The sequence below is a fragment of the Haliotis cracherodii genome, unplaced genomic scaffold (assembly GCF_022045235.1).
Source record: "Haliotis cracherodii isolate W230 unplaced genomic scaffold, xgHalCrac1.p SCAF_12, whole genome shotgun sequence".
NCBI classification, from domain to species: Eukaryota; Metazoa; Mollusca; class Gastropoda; order Lepetellida; family Haliotidae; genus Haliotis; species Haliotis cracherodii.
In genome coordinates this window covers 29,535,441-29,549,101 of record NW_027266267.1, presented here as the reverse complement: position 1 = coordinate 29,549,101, position 13,661 = coordinate 29,535,441, and the positions used below count along the sequence as shown (strand labels likewise).

The 13,661-nt window shown below is 40.5% G+C and overlaps 3 protein-coding genes across 3 annotated transcripts in view; 1 reads left to right on the top strand and 2 right to left on the bottom strand.

The window, feature by feature from the left end:
* The window catches only part of LOC139458333 (nicastrin-like), a 34,374-nt gene extending 23,134 nt beyond the window's left edge, over positions 1–11,240 (top strand). Inside the window, exon 15 of the mRNA XM_071239722.1 lies at positions 8,903–11,240. Coding sequence (XP_071095823.1) covers positions 8,903–9,025 — 123 coding nt within the window. The 3' untranslated portion in view covers positions 9,026–11,240. The remainder of the gene's footprint in view (positions 1–8,902) is intronic.
* Positions 4,109–4,675, bottom strand: LOC139457762 (glutamine-rich protein 2-like). The gene is made up of 2 exons (XM_071239116.1): positions 4,366–4,675; positions 4,109–4,290 (listed from the first exon to the last, which is right to left on the bottom strand). The coding sequence occupies exons 1-2, from the start codon at positions 4,673–4,675 to the stop codon at positions 4,109–4,111; spliced, it is 492 nt and encodes a 163-aa protein (XP_071095217.1).
* LOC139458000 (lamprin 1.8-10-like) lies at positions 4,680–5,265 on the bottom strand. The gene is made up of 3 exons (XM_071239321.1): positions 4,965–5,265; positions 4,740–4,934; positions 4,680–4,693 (listed from the first exon to the last, which is right to left on the bottom strand). Exons 1-3 carry the CDS (start codon positions 5,263–5,265, stop codon positions 4,680–4,682), a joined length of 510 nt encoding a protein of 169 aa, XP_071095422.1.
* Positions 11,241–13,661: the final 2,421 nt, after the last annotated feature.

Here is a 13,661-nt window from a genome sequence, read left to right as displayed (position 1 = left end):
TGACAACACAAAGGGAAGAAGGTGTAGTGTAGTGGGGATAACTTCAGTGACAACACAAAGGGAAGAAGGTGTAGTGTAGTGGGGATAACTTCAGTGACAACACAAAGGGAAGAAGGTGTAGTGAAGTGGGGATAACTTCAGTGACGACGCAAAGGGAAGAATGTGTAGTGAAGTGGGGATAACTTCAGTGACAACACAAAGGGAAGAAGGTGTAGTGAAGTGGGGATAACTTCAGTGACAACACAAAGGGAAGAATGTGTAGTGTAGTGGGGATAACTTCAGTGACGACGCAAAGGGAAGAATGTGTAATGAAGTGAGGATAACTTCAGTGACGACACAAAGGGAAGAAGGTGTAGTGTAGTGGGGTTAACTTCAGTGACAACACAAAGGGAAGAAGGTGTAGTGTAGTGGGGTTAACTTCAGTGACGACACAAATGGAAGAAGGTGTAGTGTAGTGGGGTTAACTTCAGTGTCAACACAAAGGGAAAAAGGTGTAGTGTAGTGGGGTTAATTTTAGTCACAACACAAAGGGAAGAAGGTGTAGTGTGGTTAACTTCAGTGACAACACAAAGGGAAGAAGGTGTAGTGTAGTGGGGTTAATTTTAGTCACAACACAAAGGGAAGATGGTGTAGTGTGGTTTACTTCAGTGACAACACAATGGGAAGAAGGTGTAGTGTAGTGGGGTTTACTTCAGTGACAACTCAAAGGGAAGATGGTGTAGTGTGGTTAACTTCAGTGACAACACAAAGGGAAGATGGTGTAGTGTGGTTAACTTCAGTGAAAACTCAAAGGGAAGATGGTGTAGTGTGGTTAACTTCAGTGACAACACAAAGGGAAGAAGGTGTAGTGTGGTTAACTTCAGTGACAACACAAAGGGAAGAAGGTGTAGTGAAGTGGGGTTAACTTCAGTGAAAACTCAAAGGGAAGATGGTGTAGTGTGGTTAACTTCAGTGACAACACAAAGGGAAGAAGGTGTAGTGTGGTTAACTTCAGTGACAACACAAAGGGAAGAAGGTGTAGTGTGGTTAACTTCAGTGACAACACAAAGGGAAGAAGGTGTAGTGTGGTTAACTTCAGTGACAACACAAAGGGAAGAAGGTGTAGTGTAGTGTGGTTAACTTCAGTGACAACACAAAGGGAAGAAGGTGTAGTGTGGTTAACTTCAGTGACAACACAAAGGGAAGAAGGTGTAGTGTGGTTAACTTCAGTGACAACACAAAGGGAAGAAGGTGTAGTGTGGTTAACTTCAGTGACAACACAAAGGGAAGAAGGTGTAGTGTAGTGTGGTTAACTTCAGTGACAACACAAAGGGAAGAAGGTGTAGTGTGGTTAACTTCAGTGACAACACAAAGGGAAGAAGGTGTAGTGTGGTTAACTTCAGTGACAACACAAAGGGAAGAAGGTGTAGTGTAGTGGGGTTAACTTCAGTGTCAACACAAAGGGAAGATGGTGTAGTGTAGTGGAGATAACTTCAGTGACAACACAAAGGGAAGATGGTTTAGTGGGGTCAACTTCAGTGACAACACAATGGGAAGAAGGTGTAGTGTAGTGGGGTTAATTTTAGTCACAACACAAAGGGAAGATGGTGTAGTGTGGTTTACTTCAGTGACAACACAATGGGAAGAAGGTGTAGTGTAGTGGGGTTTACTTCAGTGACAACTCAAAGGGAAGATGGTGTAGTGTGGTTAACTTCAGTGACAACTCAAAGGGAAGATGGTGTAGTGTGGTTAACTTCAGTGACAACACAAAGGGAAGATGGTGTAGTGTGGTTTACTTCAGTGACAACACAATGGGAAGAAGGTGTAGTGTAGTGGGGTTTACTTCAGTGACAACTCAAAGGGAAGATGGTGTAGTGTGGTTAACTTCAGTGACAACACAAAGGGAAGATGGTGTAGTGTGGTTAACTTAAGTGACAACTCAAAGGGAAGATGGTGTAGTGTGGTTAACTTCAGTGACAACACAAAGGGAAGAAGGTGTAGTGTGGTTAACTTCAGTGACAACACAAAGGGAAGAAGGTGTAGTGTGGTTAACTTCAGTGACAACACAAAGGGAAGAAGGTGTAGTGTGGTTAACTTCAGTGACAACACAAAGGGAAGAAGGTGTAGTGTGGTTAACTTCAGTGACAACACAAAGGGAAGAAGGTGTAGTGTAGTGTGGTTAACTTCAGTGACAACACAAAGGGAAGAAGGTGTAGTGTGGTTAACTTCAGTGACAACACAAAGGGAAGAAGGTGTAGTGTGGTTAACTTCAGTGACAACACAAAGGGAAGAAGGTGTAGTGTGGTTAACTTCAGTGACAACTCAAAGGGAAGATGGTGTAGTGTGGTTAACTTCAGTGACAACTCCCAAAACACTGATCTTTGAAAGTAGGCTTTCTCAGAAAAGACTAGGAATATTTCTAGAACAGTTTGTGAAACAATCCCTGTGGATAGAGAGTAAAGCATGTGTGGTGTATGAAGAGCCCAGGTGAAGGGTTTGCTGTACCCCCTCCTGGTTTCTGTAGAGAACAACAGCAGCTGTTAATGCATCAGAAGTCTTCACTGTACGTCTGGTGGCTGTAGCTTCCACAATGTTTTATGTGTATCCTTCATGGGAAACTATGATGACTTAGAGCCTCGGTGACCTATGATTTGAATTTGAATCATGTATATATAGGAAGACTCATAAATGTAATGTCTGTTAACTGTCTAGTGGTCTTGTTAATCACGTATATCTATACTGTCAATTTCCTTGTACTCATCATCGTCATAACTATCTTATGTGGGCACAAGATTGGATTTTATGTATCATCGTAACAGATTCACACACCTGCTCAGCTTCAACTTGTCTATGGTATCTGCATTGTATATTTGCTGTTGCCATGGTTACCATGTAACCTATACCTACCACTAAGTATCAGTTTGTGTCATTCTGCTTTCATTATATTGAATTAAGCTGTTTTGTAGTGCTGTGTTAACTCGTAGCATATATAAGTTGAGAAAAGTGTCCAGCTCTTGATGTGTAAGGTTTCATTCAATACATGTTTGTCCTGGAAATGAATTCGTTATAACATGCTGTGGGAGTTTTAAAACACTTTAGTAATTTCATCATATGGTGGTGTTTCCATGACAACAATAAAATCAAAATTGGATTCCATGACTTGCTTTGGGTGACTTTGGCAATAACTTGGTATTTGAAATCATGCACTTTTCCAATTCACCAAACCTTAACAAGCATGGTGAAGATTTTCTTCAAATAGAAGCTGCTATATCAGATATATTCAGTATGCCATGTGAAATATTTAAAAAAACACTTTATGGGATAATATTTTCATGACAACTACTTTGCTTTCAGGTTTTAACCCTTTGTGTTGGGATAGCCATTCTACTAGTCTCAATGATAGTAGTATATTTTGTCAACGGGAGCGCAGATGTAATATTTAGCACTGGCTCGAGCCAGACGCCACAAAGTTGATGAAAGAATATAATGTAAGCCCGAGCGATGATGTCTCCAGAACCGTAGACCTTGTGGTGACTGGGTACATTCTCAGCATGGCTTCCTTATCAATTTAACCTTCAACTGCCAAGTACTGCACTGTAGTTCACTTAATATAGTTCAGTAAAGCTTTTTAAAATCTTTTCTAATTTTTTAATTTTGGGAAGTCTTGTCCAAGTCTTTTCACATTATTCAGCATCTGTTGCCATCTGGAAACTTATTCTCTTCCCCATTCCTTATGAGGTGAGGTGAAATCGGGTTTCCTGTCGCGTCCAAGATTACTACACTTTATATAGCGACGTGCGTGTGTGTGTGTTTGTGTTTTGTAATGTCTTTTGGTATGAAACCACTGCTCTCCGAACAGACGCTCTACCACTAGGCAATGGAAATGATTCCCATTCCTCAATAACTGCAAAGTAGTTTGGGGTATGTTTTCAAGAATTAAACCTTATTATGTAAAGTTGAATTGTCATCCTTGCAACATAATTAACAGTATACCATTGTTCTTATTTTTCACTGTTGAGGATGTAGGTTTCATATTTACTTATTTATGATGCTGATGATGCTGATGCTTTTGATAGTCACAGGCTCAGTGAACTAAACCGTGATCTGTAGGAGTCCTGTAGATGCCCAGCTACTCTGTGACATCACCTGAATACTTGACACCAGGAGTCATGACACCTGAATACTTGACACCAGGAGCCATGACACCTAAATACTTGACACTAGGAGTCATGACACCTAAATACTTGACACTAGGAGTCATGACACCTAAATACCTGACACTAGGAGTCATGACACCTGAATACTTGACACCTGAATTCTTGACACTAGGAGTCATGACACCTAAATACTTGACACTAGGAGTCATGACACCTAAATACTTGACACTAGGAGTCATGACACCTGAATACTTGACACTAGGAGCCATGACACCTGAATTCTTGACACTAGGAGTCATGACACCTGAATACTTGACACTAGGAGTCATGACACCTGAATACTTGACACCAGGAACAATGACACCTGAATACTTGACACCAGGAGCCATGACACCTGAATACTTGACACTAGGAGTCATGACACCTAAACACTTGACACTAGGAGTCATGACACCTGAATACTTGACACCAGGACCCATGACACCTGAATTCTTGACACCAGGAGTCATGACGCCTGAATACTTGACACTAGGAGTCATGAACCTAAATACTTGACACTAGGAGTCATGACACCTAAATACCTGACACTTGGAGTCATGACACCTGGAGCCATGACACCTGAATACTTGACACTAGGAGCCATGACACCTGAATACTTGACACAAGGGGTCATGACACCTAAATACTTGACACTTGGAGTCATGACACCTGAATACTTGACACCAGGACCCATGACACCTGAATTCTTGACACCAGGACCCATGACACCTGAATACTTGACACCAGGACCCATGACACCTGAATTCTTGACACTAAGAGCCATGACACCTGAATACTTGACACCAGGAACCATGACACCTGAATACTTGACACTAGGAGCCATGACACCTGAATACTTGACAATAGGAGTCATGACACCTAAATACCTGACACTAGGAGTCATGACACCTGAATACTTGACACTAGGAGTAATGACAGCTGAATACTTGACACTAGGAGTCATGACACCTGAATACTTGTCACTAGGAGTCATGACACCTAAATACTTGACACTATGAGTCATGACACCTGAATACTTGACACCAGGAGTCATGACACCTGAATACTTGACACCAGGAACTGTGCACATGTATTAACCCTTTCGTGTGCAGTGTGCTGTATGTTGTGTGGCAGATCAGGGAACGTGCGGGGTACTGTGACAATGCGTGTGCTGTGTGCTGTACGTTGTGTGGCAGATCAGGGAACTTGTAGAGTACTATGACAATGTGTGTGCAGTGTGCTGTGTGCTGTACGTTGTGTGGCAGATCAGGGAACTTGTAGGGTACTATGACAACCTGTGTGCTGTGTGCTGTGTGCTGTACGTTGTGTGGTACATCAGGGAACTTGTAGGGTACTATGACAACCTGTGTGCTGTGTGCTGTACGTTGTGTGGTAGATCAGGGAACTTGTAGGGTACTGTGACAATGCGTGTGCTGTGTGCTGTACGTTGTGTGGCAGATCAGGGAACTTGTAGGGTACTGTGACAATGCGTGTGCTGTGTGCTGTACGTTGTGTGGCAGATCAGGGAACTTGTAGAGTACTATGACAATGTGTGTGCAGTGTGCTGTGTGCTGTACGTTGTGTGGTAGATCAGGGAACTTGTAGGGTACTATGACAACCTGTGTGCTGTGTGCTGTGTGCTGTACGTTGTGTGGTACATCAGGGAACTTGTAGGGTACTATGACAACCTGTGTGCTGTGTGCTGTACGTTGTGTGGTAGATCAGGGAACTTGTAGGGTACTGTGACAATGCGTGTGCTGTGTGCTGTACGTTGTGTCGTAGATCAGGGAACCTGCAGGGTACTGTGACAACGTGTGTGCTGTGTGCTGTACGTTGTGTGGTACATCAGGGAACTTGTAGGGTACTGTGACAATGTGTGTGCTGTGACAATGTGTGTGCTGTGTGCTGTACGTTGTGTGGTAGATCAGGGAACTTGTAGGGTACTGTGACAACCCGTGTGCTGTGTGCTGTGTGCTGTACGTTGTGTGGCAGATCAGGTAACAGAGGGCAAACATTGGTGTTCCATCATCCCATGGTTACTTGGTCTGCATGACACACATACTTTCAATATGACTATTTTACCATTAGCTACACCTCCAGAGGCTGTGAAGGAGAAGTCCCTCTGATCTGGTGTATCCAGAAGTAGAAGGAAGGATCCCCACAGTGGCTAGTTGATTCTACTCCCAGAAGCATAAGATTCAAGTTATTTCTCCGACTTAAACCATGTTATAGTTGGTGTATTATTTCTCTATAATTTGGCACAATGACCAATAGGTGCAACAACAGCGTGGCATCATCCTAATGGTTGATGTAGTGATATGTGTATCTTCCCCTTTATTGATATGTTTGTTTGGGATCTCCCCAAACGCAAAGGCTAAACGTTTCAATAGTTGGCAACAGGTAGTAGATAGTGATTGTATATTTGTTGGGTGGGATGAGTATCAAGGGAGTCATTGTATATTCCCTATATGGGAAGTCCAGCTTAATGAGGATGTACCACAACAAAGCCACTCTACGATTCTGAAGTCTGTATGTGGTGTCGGCCATGAGTGGCAGTTGTCTCCCTTAGATAGTAGTCTCGTGGAAATGAAGTGTAAAATATATCACTCTTGTAATGGCCACGAGTGAATCTTTTGCATGTTATTTGACCACCTACAGACATGTTCTTGCTTTTACTAACAGCATGCTGGTTTTTTCTCTGATCAGGATCAGTCAGACTGGGCTACTTTTTTTCTGGACATAAGATATATTTTTTAAAATAAATCACGTCTTCCATAACAAATTTAAGATGAAAATTATATATATATGAGATTATCAGTTACAAGCAGGCCATGACAAGATGTTTCTTTTGTCAATAATTTCCAAATTTTATTGAACATTTAACACAGAATGGAAGACAATATCCAAAGTCATTGTCCTTGTTTGGTGTTGATGAAGAACAAGCTGAGTATAATAGACTGATGCAACTCACGCTGACAGTCTGACTTGCTCCAGACTTTGGGAAGCTTTAGATGTTGTGTTGTGACAGTTGTCTGTTGTTTAGCAGCAAGGCAGGCACAGTTTGTATAGTCGGTGGAATGGATTTAGTTCTGTAGAATTTATTTTAGCTAGCTCTAGCTGGTGTAGTTTGAGCAAGGTGTGGGGGAATCATCTGTGTGTCCCAGTTAACGTGTCCTATTGCCTACATTTTGTTTATTGGTATATTCGAGTACTTCTTGTTCATTATGTATTTAGTGATGAAATATCATTCATAGCCTCTGAATATAAAATATATATTTCACAAGAGTGAAATTTCAAATGCAGGAACTGTTTTCTATGTTTTTCAGACGAAGATCATTGACAAAATACATTTCTATATAGAACATTTGTCCAATCTTGTCAAATAACATGCATATCAGATCATGTGATAAGTTGGGCATTTTCACGTATTGCCAGCCTCATGATAGTGTTGTCTCTTGGACTACTTGTTACGTACTCAGCGTACGTTATGGATTAGCATTATTGGACCTGATAAGCCACGTGTGTGTGTAGTTAATAAGTTCTGATGCATAGTTTACCTTGAAATGTTCTGTCAAACTCAATTTATAAAGGTGATGAATGAGATGTAAGGCTGACAAAGCTAGAATTGTGACTATCAGACAGTATGTAGCTTCAGCCTGAAGTAGTTATTGTTATTGTGTAAATATGATGATAAGAACAAGCTGCTGTCCCCATTCAATGTTGTGGAATTCTTAGCCTCACACTCTAGGTGTTTGCGATGGCTGATTAGTTGTTCCGGTTCAAGGGAAGGGCTACTGACATTAATTTGGTGATGCACTAAGTTCCTGATTTCTGGTATTGCCCACTGCCACTACAGACACATACTAAGATCATAGCCTTCTCTGTGTTACAGTTAACATGTCTAACATCTTGCAATGGAAACAGAATCAGTTTTTTCCAACTAAGCCAACCTTACAACACAACTTACATTTGCAGTTTAGAACTCATTGACCTAGACACTTTATGTTTTAGTAACCTTGTCATGTTGTTTGGGTTGTGAACTGTAAGATTAGAACGTGTGTCCTACTATTGCTGACCTATGACCTGACTGTTCGTCACTCACCTCATCAGGTCCATCTCTATAATGCCTTTCAAACGAGCTGGCTTTGTCACGTCTGTCTCTCTGCCTACAGAGCAGTGTGTCTGTCTCTGCCTACAGAGCAGTGTGTCGGAAAAAACTTTTATATAATCCTAAATATACTCTTTCTTGCCAATATTACATATGGTTCATTTTTTTCAGGGAGTTCTTATTGTGTTTAATTTGTTCAGAATTTGTGCATATCAGTGTTTTTCTAAACATTAAAACCTGTGAACATTTTGATCATGAAAATATATGTTTGCTTTTTTATCATATAGGATGCGTCTTAAAAATGTGGGTGACCTTCACCTTTGATGAAATAACAATGAAAAGAAATGAAATTAATTTATAGGATAGCACTGAGTATTATTACATATTATTCATTTAGTTTTGTATTAACTGACGAAAATATACTAAGAGATTAATATTAAAGTGTGGTGTATGTTGAATGTCATACAGTGTTAACGATTGTGAACAAAACAGTACGCTGTTCTTATCATCATATCTTGACCATGTGACTTGATTGTACTGGAACCATATCATCTTTCTGGTCCTTCCCAGCAAGACTGTGTAAACATACTTCTTATTGCTTGAACATTTTCTGTTTCAGACAACAACTTTGAGCCTTGGGGTTGTGATCATGTTGGTGTCTTTTGTCATCGTGTACTTTATCAATGAGCAGTCGGATATACTGTTCACACACCCAACATCTAATAGATATTACACGTATTGAAACTAGGTCAAGGTCATCACCAACTCACTTTAGTTCTCCACTGAGGTTGTCATGATGGGTCAAGGTCATCTTGATTGCCAAGGTCACATGTTGCAATCTATATTTCCTTAACAATGTTTATGACTCAGTGATGTTTAAACAGTTTATGAACCAAATTTGTTGTAGGCTGTAAGCCTATTGTAAAACTCTCTAGCCATCAGATGTAAGTTCAGAGGAACTGTGAAGCTTTAATTCTCAAAGGTCACCCTGAAGGTCACTTGGCATGCTTAGTGTGTTGAGGTATGATTACATTATTATTATTCACAATATTGTCGATAATTCATAAGTTTGGCCTAAGTTAACAATTTAAATATATATATGTTAATATTATTCGAGTTAGTGAACAAATTTACTAGTTAGAAGAAAAACCCAAGGTAGCTCAATTTAGAAGTGAAATACAACTTTTGTGCCTTTTTTTGCACTCTATTCTCTTATTTCTTTTTTTACTTCACTCTCCTGAGTATGCTGAAAGTTTTGGTAGCTCTTAATAAGAATGTTTTGTCTACTTTTACTTTTCTGATATTTTGACCATGGACCCAAGAAAATCACTAACCAAGAAGATGAAAGCTGCATGTGAATAGATGACACATTCAAGCATTCACCAATGACGAGCTGGTCCCCAGCTGGTAGACTGGCTCCCGCTTACCTGGTGCAGTGTGCTAGCCATGCAGTGGCCGGGGTCTGACAACTGTGTTGGATGTTCTGTGCTGGGTGATTGTGGACCTCTGCCATGCTTGAAGTGACCCTGTGGAATCTGGCAGTCCTGGGACTACAGCTGCCGTCAGGCACCAGGCGGGGAGGAGCAGACAGTTAGCCCAGATCAGGACTGTTTCAAAAGTCGGGCTTCTATGATTCAGATCAGAAATATGCTTTTGGCCACACATTTTTTATTTTTCCATTTCACAGGCCTGCCGCCCCTTCTGAAAATTGACCAGTCTAAGAAATGAATTAAACATTAAGATGTTTATCGTCATTATGTCTCCCGCTAGTAATATAGACCCTCTTCTGCAATATTAAATGTTATATATGAATTCCATGTCTACATCCCTATCAGGGATTTAAGAGGCCACCTGCAGTTTTAACTCCACATCAGAATGACATTCATAGAAATAAATGAATAAATGACATTTATTTTATTTTATTTTGGACTGACCTTGTGTGGAAAGCTGGAATAATTCCGTGAAACATAAAATTAAAAGAGTGTGGCCTTATGGTAATAATCTGTTTTTGATTCTACTAGACATCTATGACTAATGATAACTGACAATAAGTTTTCTCAAGTTCCATATCTTCCTAGAACATTCCAATCTTGTAGGGGGACCACTTAGAAGTAGAGGTGTAGTCGTCGTTGTGTTGTCACCTGTGTTGGTGTAAGTGTGGCGGTCGGTGTGTCAAGTAAAGGCTGCACCCTTTTGTGCAATTCAGTGGCACACAAATACTCAATGATGAAAACTTTCACTTTCTTATTGTCGTGATGATACAACCAACAGAAGATAAGGGATGCTGTATTCCTTCAGCTCACCTCATCACCTTGCTACAAGTCAACATTGAGGATGCCTGCCATATATAGTGATGGTAAACTAGAGATTGCTTGTAGTGAGATATTTTCCAAACCTTTTCATGTTTTTAAGCAAGGTGCTCACATGATTTGGTGCACTTCACAATGTAAGATCCGTTTTATCTCAATATAGATCTTGATTATCGATCAGATCATCTTGACTGGGCACAGCCATTTTGTTTGAAACAATTGATGGTGATGGAATCCGATTGGTCCATAGGAGAGGCTTATTAACTCGTAATAACCACTGGTGGCGCTACAATCGAGCCCAGGAATTCCAGCCTAGATCGGCAAGGCTGGCAACTGTACTATTAAAGTCAGTTAACTCTCTTGCCTCGGGAAGATGTATTCCCTGCTGAGGTGAAGTTGTGACATGGCCATCTTGCCAAACCATCACCTGTGGAAGAATGTACTTGACTTCTAAAATGTTCTTGCCACATATTATCTTGACTACATCTATAGATACTGGTGTACTATAGATACTGGAGTACTATAGATACTGGGGTACTATAGATACTGGTGTACTATGGATACTGGGGTACTATAGATACTGGGGTACTATAGATACTGGGGTACTATAGATACTGGTGTACTATAGATACTGGTGTACTATAGATACTGGGGTACTATAGATACTGGTGTACTATAGATACTGGGGTACTATAGATACTGGGGTACTATAGATACTGGTGTACTATAGATACTGGGGTACTATAGATACTGGGGTACTATAGATACTGGTGTACTATAGATACTGGTGTACTATAGATACTGGTGTACTATAGATACTGGTGTACTATAGATACTGGTGTACTATAGATACTGGGGTACTATGGATACTGGTGTAATATGGATACTGGAGTACTATGGATACTGGTGTACTATAGATACTGGGGTACTATAGATACTGGTGTACTATAGATACTGGTGTACTATAGATACTGGGGTACTATAGATACTGGTGTACTATAGATACTGGGGCACTATAGATACTGGTGTAATATAGATACTGGTGTAATATAGATACTGGAGTACTATGGATACTGGAGTACTATGGATACTGGTGTACTATAGATACTGGTGTACTATAGATACTGGTGTACTATAGATACTGGTGTACTATAGATACTGGTGTACTATAGATACTGGAGTACTATAGATACTGGAGTACTATAGATACTGGTGTACTATAGATACTGGTGTACTATAGATACTGGTGTACTATAGATACTGGTGTACTTTAGATACTGGAGTACTATAGATACTGGTGTACTATAGATACTGGTGTACTATAGATACTGGTGTACTATGGATACTGGTGTACTATAGATACTGGGGTACTATGGATACTGGTGTACTATGGATACTGGTGTACTATGGATACTGGTGTACTATAGATACTGGTGTACTATAGATACTGGGGTACTATGGATACTGGTGTACTATGGATACTGGTGTACTATATATACTGGGGTACTATAGATACTGGTGTACTATAGATACTGGTGTACTATCGATACTGGTGTACTATGGATACTGGTGTACTATAGATACTGGTGTACTATAGATACTGGTGTACTATAGATACTGGTGTTCACTTACTGCGTAGTAGTCTGTGTTTGTCTCAGTAAGGAATAAGCTCTGAAGACCCGCCAATATGTGTGTGGCCTTTGTTATGTTACCACTTATCATGAAACAAGGTGCGAAATCTTCAGTGCATAAATCAGAACAAACTAAGTTAACTGGTCCTGCAAGTAAAACACAAACTGCTTGATAGCAACAATGTCTTTAACAGGGAGGGTCACATTGAACATGACCAATTTCAAGCTAAAACAGTGCGAAAAGAGTATTGCAGCTCAAGTATCATGATATGTATAGCCACACCGTGGTGCCGTGCTGAGGTTGGACGATTCCGTCTGAAGAGACAAGAGCAAGCCTTGGTTCAGGGCTTTGAATTGTCACATAATTGTGTGAGTATGTCGCTTTCATGGCCAATGTAGCTAGAGTTGATTGGCACTCCACGCTCACCTCTGTGATATGGACACATAGGATGGCGCTGACCAATACATGCACGAGGTAGACTACGGTGACACCTACAGTGTGGTAGTCATGCAAGGAGCGGGGCCGGACCTCACACCACTACACTGATGGCATTCTTTGTGACTGTTGGTTGTACATTCACCTTGAAATGTGTGGCAATCAAATTGTATTGAGTGCTGACAAGGTTGGGTTACACTGTAAATATCCTAGTTGTTGGAGAAACAAAATAGATTGTGATATTAATAGTTACGACCCAGTGATATACCCCTGCTACTGCTTCTGTTTCTGTTAAAACAATGTGTAATATACAAAAGAAAATGTAGATCATCATTTGGGGGCGCTTAAGATTACTTTTTACAGATTGGTCTAGAAGCTGGTCGTGGGCGCTTAATATGGAGAATAGAATAGATTTATATGTACACATGATTTCAGTTACTTTTCATTAAGAATAAAAAATTCAGACTATATTTTCCTGATCAAGTTATGTTTAAGTTGAACAAGAAATAGTTTATTCCAGAAATGATGATAGCATCGGGATGTGGGGACTTTTCTAGAAGTGTTGCTAGTGTGTTGTATAATGTCCTCCTGTGTTCCTCCTTGTGGAGGACATGTCAGTGAAGGTGGACAGATTGAATACTTAACTGCTTCAGCTTGATGCTTCTTTTTATTTGCACAGAACATTGTATTGTAAACACTGATTTCTGGTGACACATTTGAATGCTGGTGATTGTGTTGTCATAGCAACAAGTGTTGACCTAAGTATATTAAATAACAGCGCATTGTCGGTGTTTGATGATGTCGTCAGGCTTGTATTTTTATCACACAATCTTACTTTTTATTTCATAGACAATCGTGGGAAGAAAAATATTTTTCATAAATTGTGCATGAGGTTTACTCATGGTGTACCAGACCCGTGAAGATACGGGTAGAACAGGTCTTCAGCAACCCATGCTTGTTGTAAGAGGCGACTAACAGGATCGGGTGGTCAGACTCACTGAC